The sequence below is a fragment of the Ischnura elegans genome, chromosome 8, assembly GCF_921293095.1.
Source record: "Ischnura elegans chromosome 8, ioIscEleg1.1, whole genome shotgun sequence".
In the NCBI taxonomy this organism is placed as follows: Eukaryota; Metazoa; Arthropoda; class Insecta; order Odonata; family Coenagrionidae; genus Ischnura; species Ischnura elegans.
This window is the reverse complement of record NC_060253.1, coordinates 2,649,632-2,664,241: the sequence shown is the minus strand read 5'-3', so window position 1 is coordinate 2,664,241 and position 14,610 is coordinate 2,649,632. Positions and strand designations below refer to the sequence as shown.

Sequence of the window (14,610 nt, the reverse complement as noted above, 5' to 3'; positions counted from 1 at the left end):
GTGCGCCTCATACACACACTTATACGGTAATTAGATTTTTTTTGTGTTGGTCGGCCCATTCGGAAATCATCTGCCTCACCATCATAGTGCCACCTCAAAGTGTTGTAAGTGTGAGTGCTCGAGTTTGTGGTAGCACTACATGTATAGAACGTCCATTTCCTTGCCTATGTCATCTAGGATGTACAGGGAAGCTAGCATCAGGCTGATGCTGCAATTTTCTGGGATTTTTTTATTTCTGGAAAAGTCAAGGAATCCTCATCAAATTCAGGGAACTTCCATGAGAATTTCTCATTATTTTTCTACTATGTATTGTGTTTATCTGTCATCACTATGGATATCTGGGCATTTCAATGTAAAACTTTTATTTATGCAGTAGAAGATCAATAATCCAGAAATCTAAATTATGGGGTGATCTAAACAACGGAAGGTTTACCGGAGTTTTTCAAAATCTCTAGTTTTTAAAGTTGCATTACCAATAATATGGCTATTTAAGTGGTTTAATTGCCATCTCAGAGGCTGTCTTCACCGCAATCCCACAAGACTAGTCAACTAATTTGCCGTTTTCTTCTTCGAAACATTTCATAATGTGACTTGGTATACCTATGGTGATTTCGCACTACAGAATTCATGGCATCAATGTATGATGTCTATTCCTTGCACTTTCTGGACTTGATTAGGAGAGAAATGCAGGTGGGTGGAAGTTTATATTGCGTGCGCCGCACACCCAAAATTACTTTAAATCTATCTGAGAAGATCTGCAGTTTTATGCTAAATTTATGGCACAAGAATAATAATTGTTTATTTTCCCTCTTTGGTTTACGATTGCCTTCTTTTTCATTCATTCAGTTCCAACTGTCTTGAAGAGGAATTCTACTGATGTCTTTCATCTGCGTACATGCACTCACTTTTCAGCAGCGAGAATCAAAGTTTTTTAAAACATGTTTCTTCAGATGCCATTCTCCCAAGTGCCATTCTCACTCTCTTCCTATCACAAGGTCGTCTTTTTTTGAAAATCTATCCGGGTGAAATAGCCAGTTGCGTCATGTTGGGAGAGCCTTGCATGTGTTTTTATATCGGACATGTCAATCCCTTTTCACAAGTAGACGTTAGAAATACTCCTAATGGCATGATGGTATTTGAAACCTGGGTTTGAGACTAGCAGTTCTATGAGAGGAGTTACAGGCCACCCTGCCTTACATTCTTGAGTTGGTCTTGTGGCAGGTGACCCTCATCGCAAAGTCGGCACCCTGAAGGGCCTCTCTCCTTATGAGTCAAGCAAAGTAGTAGAAGATTGCTTATAAAGCTAATACCAAGTAGCTTTTTCCAAAACACTAAAAACTAGTTGAGGGAGAAAGGAGCCATGTTCAATCACAGCTTGGAGTTCATCAGGAAATGTTGTGGTGACTGCACTATCAACACTTGCAGATTCACCTGATATTGCCGCACTGTAAATAACTGCTTGCCATTTAAAATTCTGGAACCAACCGGTGCTTTCACGAAATGTCTCAGAGCGATTACCACCCTCGTCTTTTTGTTCAGATTCACAATGAAATTTCCGTATTTGTTGACTGCTTGGTTGAAGTTGGTGCAGCTGAGATCACTGATGTTTTAACTTCGTCTTTATTCAGAATAAGACATCCTGAGTGTAAACGTCTGCTCAATATTGCTTTTACCCTCTTCATTTTCAAAGCAATGGACTTCTTTCAATTTCTCTTTTAGGTTTATGCTTTTTCTTGATAACTTGTTGATTTTTCTGCCAACATTCCCATATTTTGCCATTGTTCTCTTGGTTTTTTCTCCATATGGCTCTAACGAAATCACCTTCTACTGCTGCATTGTATTCCTGAAATGCAGAGGGCCTATGACTGCTGGGAGGGAATGAAGCTGTTGTTTTTAAATCTCTAGCGGACCCTTTTATGTGTTGATGCTATTCATACGCAACTCTGCCACCGCTCCATTTGTCCCCTGTGAATACCGATGACCTTGAAGGCTTTAGTGTAGACCCTCTACCTGGAAGTCAATCGCCCAATAACCTATGACGGAAAAAATTACATCTGAAACGGCATTGCTTCCAAAAAAGTCATTTCCACTAGCTCCACCCTTAATTAATGATTTTCTGGCCGGCTATCTTGACCTAATGACGAATAATGCTTTTGGCCATTGCACAGCATTGGATTTCAATTAATATATGTGTAAACAAAAAAAATATTTGAGGATAGCAGTACTACTAATATACATAAAATGGTAGCAATTTCATGTGTACTTGGTGCAAAATCACAATCATCATAAGAGTGTTAAAGTTTTATAAGTTTTATCACAAGAGGGTTAAAGTTTTTTGATTAAGCGACACTGTGTTGTGATGTTTCTCCTAGGAACGAATTTGTGCTAAGTGAGGCATGGGTGTATGTAACTTCCCACTCAAGTGCATCACTGCATCTGCTATAGTCTTTAATGCTTTTATTTCAAAGAAATTTCATACAGTGGAACCTCGTTAAAGCGAGTACGGGCTATAGCGACACCCCCACTATTACGAGAGATAGCCGATGCACCGTCAATTGACCCTATAGTAAGCGTGTTAAAAAAAAGTCGTTTTTACGAGGCCCTTTTGGTGTTGGCTCTCGCCATAGGGAGGGTTTCACCCCTGGAAAAACTTACATCAAGACTCCTTAATCTCTGTAGTTGCTAGCGATCTGTTAGAAATGAAGTTAATAGAGTGCTCAGTCTCAAATTTATGTGGTAAACTGTGGTTCGATAAATAAGTAGTTAATTTTGGTGAAAATATTGTGGCATTAGCATTCGCAAATGCTTGATCTTCTTTTGTTCCTCGGGCAGCAGAAAGCTGACGTCAGCATACCCGCACGTCCATGAGTTGCATGAATAGAAAGCATTTGATGGCAGACACCATGGCCAAAAAAACACCGAACACGTCTAAGCGAGAAAATAAAGGAGTAATATGAGAGAGTCGAAATTAATTTATCTTCCTATTCGCTCTTCACAATTAAAAAAAACAAAAGCGCCCAAGGAATGCAGTCTGTGTAGAGTTATAAGGAGCTTTGTTCAGGTGGTTTTGCCCACTCCAATCTGCGGGAACTCCTGAGAAAGGGGCTACGCCTAAGCCTAAAGCGGAGTATTTCAGGGATAGATTGCGAATCGAGAATTTCAACAGTTCGGAAGGTTGATTATACTAATGCAAAGCACCAAAGCGTTATCTCCCCTCATAATTGCTGGTGATGCCTGCGGTGTAAACCGGAAGTCGTGGAAGAAAGGACTCCGATCATAAGTATCTTAAGGAGTATTCCCCGCGTGATATAACATAGACGAAACGGAACGTTTTTTTACATCCTACTCCCAGACAAAATCCTTGCAGTACGAGGTATTTCTTGCAATGATGCCTCTAAAGGTATGTAGTGCGCCTTAGCGATGATGTAGGATGTACGATGCAATGACACTGAGCGTGAATTGTCTGGATGGACATATTTATTCTCCGTTGCGGATTCACGAGGGTGAACTATTCGCGTCAGTGGTCGGAGTCGTACTGGCGCTCTCTTCCGTCACGAGGGTAGCCGAGCATCCCCTGGTGGCCGCTGGAAGAACTCACAGAACAACTGACTCTCGTTTGCAGTGCCGTGGTAAACTCGGTGTATTATTTCAAATACGTCGCGAGTGTAACACTCAAAAAGGAACTTTTTTTTAACAACAGCAATTTTAATCAAATCATTTTTCAAGCTTAGCAAACTTTTTACCGTAGATAATGAAGATATTACACTATCTGATAGAAAAAGTCTTCCAAGGCAGGAACGTTATACAACCTTCCACCGTTTTCGACTGCAGAAACAAATGCAATACATTATTTCACTTCACTGCTGCTTAATGTACAGGAACAATAAACATACACCAATGGAAACATTTGAGGCATTAAATAACCGCGATACAGTTTTATTAGTTAATTTTTGAATTTTCAGTGGAAAATACCAAAATAATAGAATGATTACGTAAATGCACTAATTAAGTGCATAGAAAAATTACTTCATTGGTTGTGCATTAGCATAATGATTGACAAAACAATGCTTTGCATGATTTTTATTCAGTGCGGGGTTTATAAATTGTTTGAATCGTAAGTCGTTGTTTGAGTAAGGAAATTTAGTGATGCAAAAAAACATCACATTTCGTCTGGATTTATACTTACATTTATCGGATAGAAATTTATATGTCGCCGCACCACTCCTGTTCCTGTATAACTGTTCGCAACAGGTATATTGGCTATTACCTATTTGCTCCACCTCCGGTAAAGCGACAATTCACTATAGCGAGTGTTTATTGGTGCACCGTGGGGTGTCGTTTTATCGAGGTTGCACTGTATTGCTAGTTGTGGTGCTAAGTGATTGTAGAGAAGCAAATTTTATAAAACAGTTGGCTCATTAACAGCTGTTTTCAGGAAATTCATTTTAAATATTACCTGGAGACAAACTAAGAGTGGGGATTGAAGAAATTAGTTACCTGTGGGAAGTCATCCAAATTATTCTGATTAGTGAGGAGCAAAATTTGACTTAAAATCATGATGTGGGGCCATGTTAATAATTAAAAAGATAATTCAGTGGAAGAGCAATAATGTGGGGGGATCAGGTCAGTGTGGAGGCTGGAGTATTGGATTTACACCCCATGGACCCAAGTTCAAGACTGGGCAGAAACTTTTCATTGATGGCCATGTACTTACATATGTGTTTTTCAACCATCACTTCAAGCTAGTATTCCTATCCTTGGGAATGTGCGACAAGTTGGAGCCTTCAATTTTCTTACATGGCCTGAGAATGTTTCAAAGAATGAAGGCTCCATTTTATGTGCTCCGTGAACTGTCTTGTTCAATGTTTGTTGCAGGCATTCCTCTCCAAGTATGCCGACGAGAGTGCTTTGCTGAGGAGGAGGTCGCAGTCGGAGGACGACAACCCGCCCTCCCCCATGGTGATGGAGTCAATGGATGCGGGGGGTCGTGGGGGCCCCTCCCCCTTCCCTCCACAGTCCCCCGTCCCCGGCAGAGGGGGTGGCGACCCCGGCCTCCGCTTCCACCACGCCCCCATGACGCCACCTAGCGGCAGCAATCCCCACACTCCCGCCAGTCCACATCCTGGAATGTCACAGGTGATGTTGCATCCTCCAGCTAAATGTTTACTGTGATGGTAACGAAAGATTGCACACATTTTTATCTCAATGCCCGTTGCTCTGACAAACTTCAAAAAGCATTTGTTAAGAAATAAAGGATGTGTAGCTAGAATGGTAGAATACTGCAATCCATGAATTTCTTGTAAAGATTTAATGGAAAGAAATTGTGGTCTTGCCGAAAATACTCTAAATAATCTGGAGTTATTCTATGATCTGTTTATTTTGCTAAGTCCAGATGAAATAATAATGAAGTAATGCCTATGTTTTTTTTTTTTACTTTTTTGTGTATTTTTGTATGCTGGATATTTTGATTTCTTAAATAATTTTAAATAAAGTCTTTGCCCTGGAGTTTAAAGACTGTTACTCCAAAAAATATCATGATGGCTATTTATCCGTTATTGACAATGCAGAGAAACGTGTGGAATAATCTGTTAATGCATGTTTCAAATCTTAATTAATAAGTACTTATCAAATATTATTTCTCAGAAGTATGATTTCACTTGACTTTCATTATTAGTCCAGGCGGTCTAAAATTCATTCATGTATAAACAAACTTCATGCAAAGATTTATTTTCAGAAGCATCTAGATAATAAAACATCACAGTTTGGAAGCAAAAGTTGTCAAGTGCTAGTGCTAGTGTAGTTTTAGAGGATTTTATTGATTTAGAACATTAATGTAATTATCATTATGAATTTTATTAATTTAATATTTCCCATTTTGGTTACTTTGCTTTTCTACAAAACGTGTTTTACAGGATTTTCTTGTAGAAAAGCAAAGTAATTTTCTTCCAACCAAAATGGGAAATATTAAATTATTAAAATTCGTATTGATAATTACATTAATGTTCTAAATCAATAAAATCCTGTAAAACATGTTTTGTAGAAAAGCAAAGTAATTTTCTTCCAACCATATAATGGAATTCTATAAAGTAAAGGCCTCAACAATTCAGTGCATCAAGTCTGCTTTCCCATTTTGTTAACCTGGATCAGCCCAAAATATTTTTTTGAGATTGTTAATTGATACTCTAGGGGATGCTAATGAAGGAATGCTAAGGTTCTCTTTTTTACTTCATTCTGAAAATATTACATTGATTGGCTGTGTAGTTTCCAAGATACAGGCTGTCCCGCAATGTGACAGAAATGTCACATTGTTCTTTCTCCTCCTTCCTATTCTGCAGTAACGATCATCCCCAACTTTTTCATGGGGTAGAAACAATAAGTCTCATGGTGTACCACCAGAACAGGTGATCCAACATAAAAATCCACCCTCCTTGAAACTATAACTTCATCAGCATCACTGTTTAAATACATACTTGAATGAGATTCTCAGATTTTACCTCTATCAGATACTTTACTCAAGTTACTTTCTTTCAAAGGACAATCATTAGGCAATCTATCCTCCCTTGGAGTGCCAGTGGCACCATATCTGCGGCAATTCTAATGAGTGAAGAGGGTCATTCCTGCTAATAATTTGTCAAAATATAACCAAAATGGTAATGCTGATGGATATTGTGATGCATTTTCCAAAATCTATTTCATGTACATGGTTGGATGTGGGTTTTTACCTTGATAAACATCAAATTCAACCCAGGTACCCACTAGGAGTATTAAATTATACCCTGGAAATTACGGAACCACTACAACACGAAGTTTGGAACTGATGCTATCGCATACGGTGTATGCAGAGCATACGGCAGAGGGTGAAGCATGACCATATGACTGTGCCATGAAGTTGTTTGTCCTAAAGAGAAGGCAACTTACTCACTTCTTTCTAATTAGCGTAGTGCCAAATGAGCAGATGAATTTGGATTGCTAGTAGGGAGAAACAAATATCCTGAGAAGATATCCCTGCATCAGTGACTCTGACAAGTGAGACCAGTATAACTTGTAAATTGATAACTGATAATAATCTGATATCCTGTTTTTGGAAAAAAATGCCGCATCAACTGTTGAGAGGCTCAGCTGCGAGGATATCAAGTTTCACCAGAAATCACCGGCCATCAATGGCTGGCGTAAAGTCGTATGGCTCGTCTGAAAGCGGCCTAGGTTTTGCAAAGTTTTAAGATCAGAAAAATGTCCACAGTGTATTGGCAGCATCAGATCATCCGTCACTGACAAGGGGAGTGTCACAAAAGTGGGTCTCGGATTTCATTCAAACTTTGTCGTATTGTAATCTATTGGGAGCTGTCCAAGAATCACCCCTCATATGGTGTTATTTAACCAATAGTTTAAACATAAAACACAGTTAAACACTTTCAGGTTCATTATATTCCCTTAGAAATTAACTATTGGCAATCAGTTTCGGTAGCCCGGTGGTTACGATATTTGGCTCCTTCCCAGAGGTCCTAGGTTCGATTATTGGACGTGGCACTTTTTTTTCATCATCTGTTTCTATCTTTGATTTTACAAACCATACCACCGGGCTACCGCAACTTATTTTCAATATTTTATTTCTAAAGGAATACAATGGTAATTGTTTAACTGCGTTTTTTGTTTAAACTATTGGTTACATAACTCCATAATGGGGGGGGGCGATTCATTTACAGATCCCGAAGGACTATAATACGACAAAGTTTGATTGAAATGTGAGAGCCACTTTAGTGTCACTCCCCTTCTGAGACTTGGTGAAACCCCTGGTGCATTGCATGATATTTATATCCACGACACAAGGTGAGTGGGCCTGGGAGTGAATGAGTGTGAAGAATGACCACCCACCATCTTTACAGCAAAAATCTCTGAGCAGCATAATTTTTATTGAAGATTACTTGATGAGTCAGAGAGAAGAAGATGCATTTCACTTGTTTATTGCTGATGCAGTGACGTGGTGACGTCGTATTTCATTATTATAATTACATTTAAAGCATCAAAATAGTGAGTCAACAATTATGTGCTAGAGATTTGAAGACATTGTAAATAAGAGGCATCTTCATCAAGCCACAGTGTAAATCAGAAGCTAACCAGTACTTGACTTAAGTACGAAATAAGATGATTAGCCATGTACTTATGATTTCAAACAAATTTGCACCCCTTTTTTCATCAGGAAATACCTTAATCACAGGAATGCAGTCTACATTTGCTGTAAGATTATTGCAGTGCATCAACTTGTGGGAGTGAATTGAGAGTGCGCCCATCGTTGAACATTTAATCATGAGCCTTTTTTTGATGAAATTCTTTATTATTTATCTGCCGCAGGGTCAGCACCAGAGTAGTTTTGGCTCGAGTCCTGCAACGTCCTTCAACCTGGCTTCCCCCCCCTCCCTCCCTCCGCCCCCTCCCGCCTCCATCAACCACCCCTCTCCCTCCATGCTCCCACTACACCCCTCCCCAGTCGGGGGGGGCCTGCACCCCTCTGGGGGGGCCCCCTCCTCTTCGTCTGCCGTCGCTCATTCCCCACTGCACCAGCACGGAGCCGCTCACAGCCCACTCGTCCCGAGCCCCTCGCCCGGCGGCCCTCCCTGCCAACTTGGACACTCTCCAGCCGGCTCTTTCATTGGTGCTCCAGGCAAGTGGGAGGATTTGATGGTTTTGCACTCACGAGCAGGGATGTGCGAGTGGTTTTTTTTATCCTGACGCGTTGTAACTACTTGTGTGTGTCGAGTATGGCAATTTCTGGATCTGGCCGTATGATAACGCATGCACCAACATATTCTGATTTTTCCAATCCCCAAGTGAATTTTCTCACCGATCGTCTTCCGACCCGGCGCACACTGGTCTGAAATCGGAAAAAGCTGGAATGAAGTCCAAAATGCCCTTTATGTGGGTAGAGACTTGAAACTTAGCATAAATACATATAAATTATTACCAGATATAGATTTATATGTCATTTTACAAAAATACGACCCTTTAGTGGCAACATGACCAACTTTTCAATACCACGCACAATCTCGTTTTTCCTCGAAAATCTTTGAATTTATCCAGGTGGTGTTGCGTTGGTATGATTTTCATGGAATAAAAAACGCAATATTTCTTTGACATGGTGCATTGCCTATAACTTTCAATAACTTTTGAAGATTTTGGCTCACATCTGTCTGGTTTTACAATGCAAAATGGCCATTTTTCACATGAAATTTGACATAAAGTAGACATTATCTTTCGTTTGCGAAAAATAATACTCGGAAAATTTGAACCACAAGATAAAGTAGAGAATTATAAAGAGTACTAAGTAGAAAACTTGGGAAAAAAAAACGTTTGCGACGATGGAAATGAGAGCGATTTTTCAATCGCGCATCAAGGCTGAGCTACACGCCGCGGAACCCTGAGTTTCTGTAACTGAGGCTGATTTTTCAAGTTTTTAAAAACTTTATTCTTGAAAATCGTAATTTAAACCATGGAATATCTTCTTCATTGACCTAAAAAACTAAACTGAGGATGATGAAAAGGATTATGGATAGATCAACTTGACCATTTAACGCATTACTCAAGTGAAAATACTAAGGATTGGATATTTTTCAGAACCATCCCCCGCGTAAGAAATATGGCTCAGTTACTGAAGTAGAGTGAAGGGATTAAGTCGGCATGCTTAAGAGAGAGAAAAATGCACTGTTTCCGTGAAAGGCAACAACCGATACCCTTTTTCCCTATCCACCTTCGCCACTTAATACTCGACTTGAGATCAAGAAGTGCTACTTGTACATCCCTACTTTTTATTAGATTTAATTGTAAATATTGTCAATGATTGTTAATCTGGAATTATGAACTATGGAATACCTATCTCTAACGGAAGATTTTCTAGAATTTTTCCAACATTATATTTTCCGTCGCCCCAGCGAAATGAGGCGTTAAAAATTCTCCTGCACCAAAAGTTTGTCTTCCAAGGTCATCCAAAAAAGCTACCTAATCGTATTTCTAGTATTGAAATTACGCTACCTTGGTTTGACAAGGTTCTAACTGACATTTTTGCAAAATTTGGTGTTTTCACTCAAGATAACTAAGTTTATGTTTCTCTATGTGTTGCACCGGTTTTTATTCCTCTATGTAAAATAATAACAGATTTAGAACAGTGACAAAGTTCCAACTGCAAGAAGGAAAAACTAATATTTGGTGTGACAAGGTTCTAACTGCAGTTTACTTATTTTATTACTCATATAAACATGTGAAAAAATAAACAAAATAGCATATTTTCTTAAAGTAATAATTACTAGTGTATCTAGTGGATCACTAGTGTATGTGCCAAAAATCAAAAATAAATTCCTAATAATAATAGAAATGGAGCAGTTTAAAACTTTGACAAGGTTTTTCTCAAAACCAGCTGATGGTCAGTTAGAACCTTGTCAAACCAAGGTAGCGATTAGTCAATGGTGATTCCACAGGATGGTGAAAGCAGCTTGCATTGTCTCATTTTGCTAGCTAACCACACATCTGCAGGACGAATGGAGTTGGGGGAAAGTTGCTTATGCGGTCTTCTTCTTCTTCTTCTTCCTAGCGTTTGTCCCGCGCTATTGCAGGGTCTGCTTTTCTGCAAAGCCTTCTCCACTTGGCTCGATCCAGGGCGTCTACTGACGTGGCGTTGATGGTCTTCATGTCCGCCTTAATTTTGTCGAGCCAGCGCATCTTTGGTCGTCCTCGTGGTCGGCGTCCTTCAGTACTCAGCCGCATTGCTGTTTTGGCCACGGAGTTCTCATCACTACGCACCACATGCCCATACCACCGCAGTCGAGCCTCCCGCATCTTGTCTGTGATCGATGCAACTCCCGTTCTTTTCCGAATGTCTTCATTCCTGATGTGATCCAGGCGGGAGATGCCTAGGATCCATCGCAGCATCCTCATTTCCATGACATGCATGGCCTGTTCTTGATTTGCTGTGGCTGGCCAACATTCTACTCCATATAGGGCCACTGGGCGGACTACGGTCTTGTATACTTTGGCCCTGAATCGTTCAGGCATTCGACGGTCGCACAATACGCCAGTCACTTGGCGCCATTTCAGCCATGTTGCATTGATTCGAGCTCGTGTGTTGGCGGTTGTGCTTCCATCGTATGCTATCGCTTATGCGATATGCTTCTCAAAACTGACTCAACTTGTATCTCATTGTCAGTGGGTTTAAATGAAACATGGTTGGATCTTGAATAGCTCTTTGCTTAACTCCGCTAGGTGGCAAGCGTTTACTTTTTACAGAATGGGAGTTTATGCAATAGCACTAGGAGAATAGCTTGCGTCTTCAGTCGCCATGTAATCATTAAAGTCCAGTTCAAGACAAGGAAGATAAGGTAATGCCTTTTGACCCAGGAATGGCTTATAACTAGTGATGGGTCGGTTCGATTCCTCGATTCTTCGATTCCTCGATTCTCGACCAAGAACCGGAATCGAAAACGAGTACTTGCCAAGGTGAAAAATCAATTCCGATTCCAGTAGTACTTCAAACCACAAAATATACGACCGCGTTTCCAACAGTCAGTTGAATTTTCGCACCACGTAATCGTGATAACAAAACACATATATTCTAGGGATGTGCGAGTACTTGAAAATTCAAGTCGATTCGAGTAGTTGGTACTCGACTCGAGCATTTCGAGTATCATTACGAATGTCGAGTCGAGTAGTTAAGGTTACAGAGCTTTCGAGTCTAGTATGTCCAGCGATCTGCCGACAGGAAGCGCTATCATGAAACTCATGTAATAATGCAGTTTTTAAAGCCGATAAGTCATTCTGATGCCTTGGCCTGGTAGTTTCAGCCTGCCGAGTACACTATAGTTGTCGATGTGGGCGCCGAATACCTTTACGCCAGCCGCGGCGGCCGATCGTCTTCCTACCCGGCGCGCAATGGTCCGAAATGGGAAAAAGCTGGAATGAAGTCCAAAACGACCTTTTTGGGGATAGAGACTTGAAACTTAGCGTAAATACTCATAAATTATTACCAGATATAGATTTATATGCCGTTTTACATAAATACGACCCTTTAGTGAGATACAGTGGCCCAAACATGACCAATTTTTCAATGCCACGCGAGATATCGTTTTTCCTTTAAAAATCTTTGAATTTATCCAGGTAGTTTTGCGTTGGTATGAGTTTTATGGAATAAATAAACGCAATATTCCTCTGACCTGGTGATTTTCCTATATTTCCAATGACTTTTGAAGATTTTGGCTCTCGTCTGTCTGGTTTTACAACGCAAAATGGCCGACCCGTTTTTCACGTGAAATTTGACATAAAGTAGACATTATCTTTCGTCTACGAAAAATATAACTCGGAAAATTTGAACAAAAATATGAAGTATAGATTTCTAAAGATTACTAAGTAGAAATCTTGGAAAAAAGTTTGCGACGAAGGAAATTGGAGCGATTTTTCAATCGCACGTCAAGGATGACCTACACACCGCGGACCTCTGAGGCCCGCGAAGCCGATTTTTCAAGTTTTTTAAAACATTAGTCTTGAAAATCGTCATGTAAAGTATGAATAATCGTCTTCATTGACTTAAAACACTAAACTGAGGATGTTAAAAAGGATTATGTATAGATCGATTAGGCCATTTAGCGCATTACTCGAAAGAAAATATGTACTAAGGATTGGATATTTTTCGGAACCATCCCACGCATAAGAAATATGGCTCGTGTATTGAAGTAAAGTGAAGAAATTAAGTCAGCATGCTTAAGAGAGAGAAAAATGAACTGTTTCCATGAAAGGCAACAAATGATACCCTTTTTTCCTTTCCACCTTCGCCGAGGTGAGTCGCGCGGAAGGGGGAGTTTTCATATCACAAGGCATCTTTTAGCCTTTTTTATTACTGCGTCCGTCCGATGTGATATTCATTTGTAGCGTTTAGTTTCTTTCTTGAACTTAAAAAAAGCAAGAGATTTTAACGCTGATTAAATGACGTGAGAAGTATAGAATTTTTTTGGCTCTACAAAACTAAAGTTTAGTTCTATAGTTCGTTCGCTTTGTCCACTTGAATTCTATGAATATTCAAGATCCAAAAAAATCGTAGATATAATTTTTAATAAAAATTCCAAAGTCTCCGAAATCTTGCAATTTCAGTGGGAAAGCACTTGCTCAGTCACACAAGTGTGTAGCAAAAGGCAATTTTCTGCAGCAGCAATACTGTAACATGGAGACGTCAAAACCTGCTGGCTGAGCATATAGAATAATTGGTTTTTCCGCTTGAGAATTTGAAAGGGCCAAATATTACATGATTCGTAGACGTAGTATGTAATATTTATTATAGCTGTGAAAATTACTAAATTACTCAGGGCTCTCCCTTGTAGTTTGGATACATATATAGGGTCGACATATTACTTGGGGTTAAATAATTTCAATTTTCCCTATGGAACAGTTGAAGACACATTAATTTTCATTCATCTCCTACTTCTGGCAATAACCATCAACGATCCTCATTATATTTTCCTTCTTACTTTAAGCTAGACATTCATCATAGAAAATTGGAGTAAAATATATTGTAGTATGCACTGCTGTATTTTCTGGTTCAGAAATATTATACTCGACTCCATACTTGCGAGTAATTTTCAACTCGACTCGAGATCATAAAGTGCTACTTGGAAATCCTTTTTATATTCCGAAGGAGCAAATGCAGACTAGGGAGCCTGTGACATGTATATAGTCAAGATACAGTGATGCCTTTGGAAAAGTACCCAAAGTCACCATAGCAAACACTGTTGAAGCTGAAGTGGAAGCTTATTTATCATAGATGAATGCACCACCAAATTCCTTCCCCGGCAAATACTGAAAGACCTGTATCTCCTACCCAAGGCTGAAAGTATTAGTGAAGAGGTTTCTGGCCATACCACCATCCACTGTGTTCAGTGAAAGACATTTAGTTCTGCAGGAAAAATATGTGATGAAAAATGCAACAGGCTTTATCTTGACAGAGTGAAGATACTTTGCTTTCTGAGCAAAAATTTAGTCTAAAAGGAGACTAAATTTGTGAGACATTGATAATGATAAGATATTATCAATAAAAGATAGATATTAAAGGAGATAATTTTATTTTAAATTTAAACATGAGTATTATATTCTAAAGTAATACCTATCATGTAACACCACTTTTCAGGTATGTTCTGTTTTGAAATTTAGCTATTATATTTTAATTACATGGTGATGATATGAAAGATGCTTTTGTTTGACTGACTCTTTCACAGAGTAATATTTTTAAAGTGGTTTTCTTGTTGCCTGGAATTAAGTGATATTTTTCTTGGAGCCTATGGCATCAGAATCGATGGAATCGGTATCGGTAGAATCGGAATCGAAATGTCAGAATCGGGATCAGAATCGATAAAATTTTGGAATCGACCCATCACTACTTATAACCATTATAACTAAGTGAAAAAAGTGTCCGGTGTTGTTATCAGAAATGGGAATGTAAACAATTCCATGAAGATAAGTCACGTGGCTTGTGAGTCGAAGGTACCAGCACTGAATTCATGGAAGAATGCTGACACAGAGAAGCTCTACCCAGTAGATTCAATCTACTAGTGCTAAAATTTCATGAGAAAATTCTTTTTTAAT

General features: G+C 39.3%; 1 protein-coding gene across 1 annotated transcript in view; it reads left to right on the top strand.

The window, feature by feature from the left end:
• LOC124164261 (mediator of RNA polymerase II transcription subunit 14) overlaps positions 1-14,610 on the top strand; it is a 165,380-nt gene that overhangs the window by 100,783 nt on the left and 49,987 nt on the right. The window contains exons 17-18 of the mRNA XM_046541502.1: positions 4,876-5,136; positions 8,350-8,659. Coding sequence (XP_046397458.1) covers positions 4,876-5,136; positions 8,350-8,659 — 571 coding nt within the window. The remainder of the gene's footprint in view (positions 1-4,875; positions 5,137-8,349; positions 8,660-14,610) is intronic.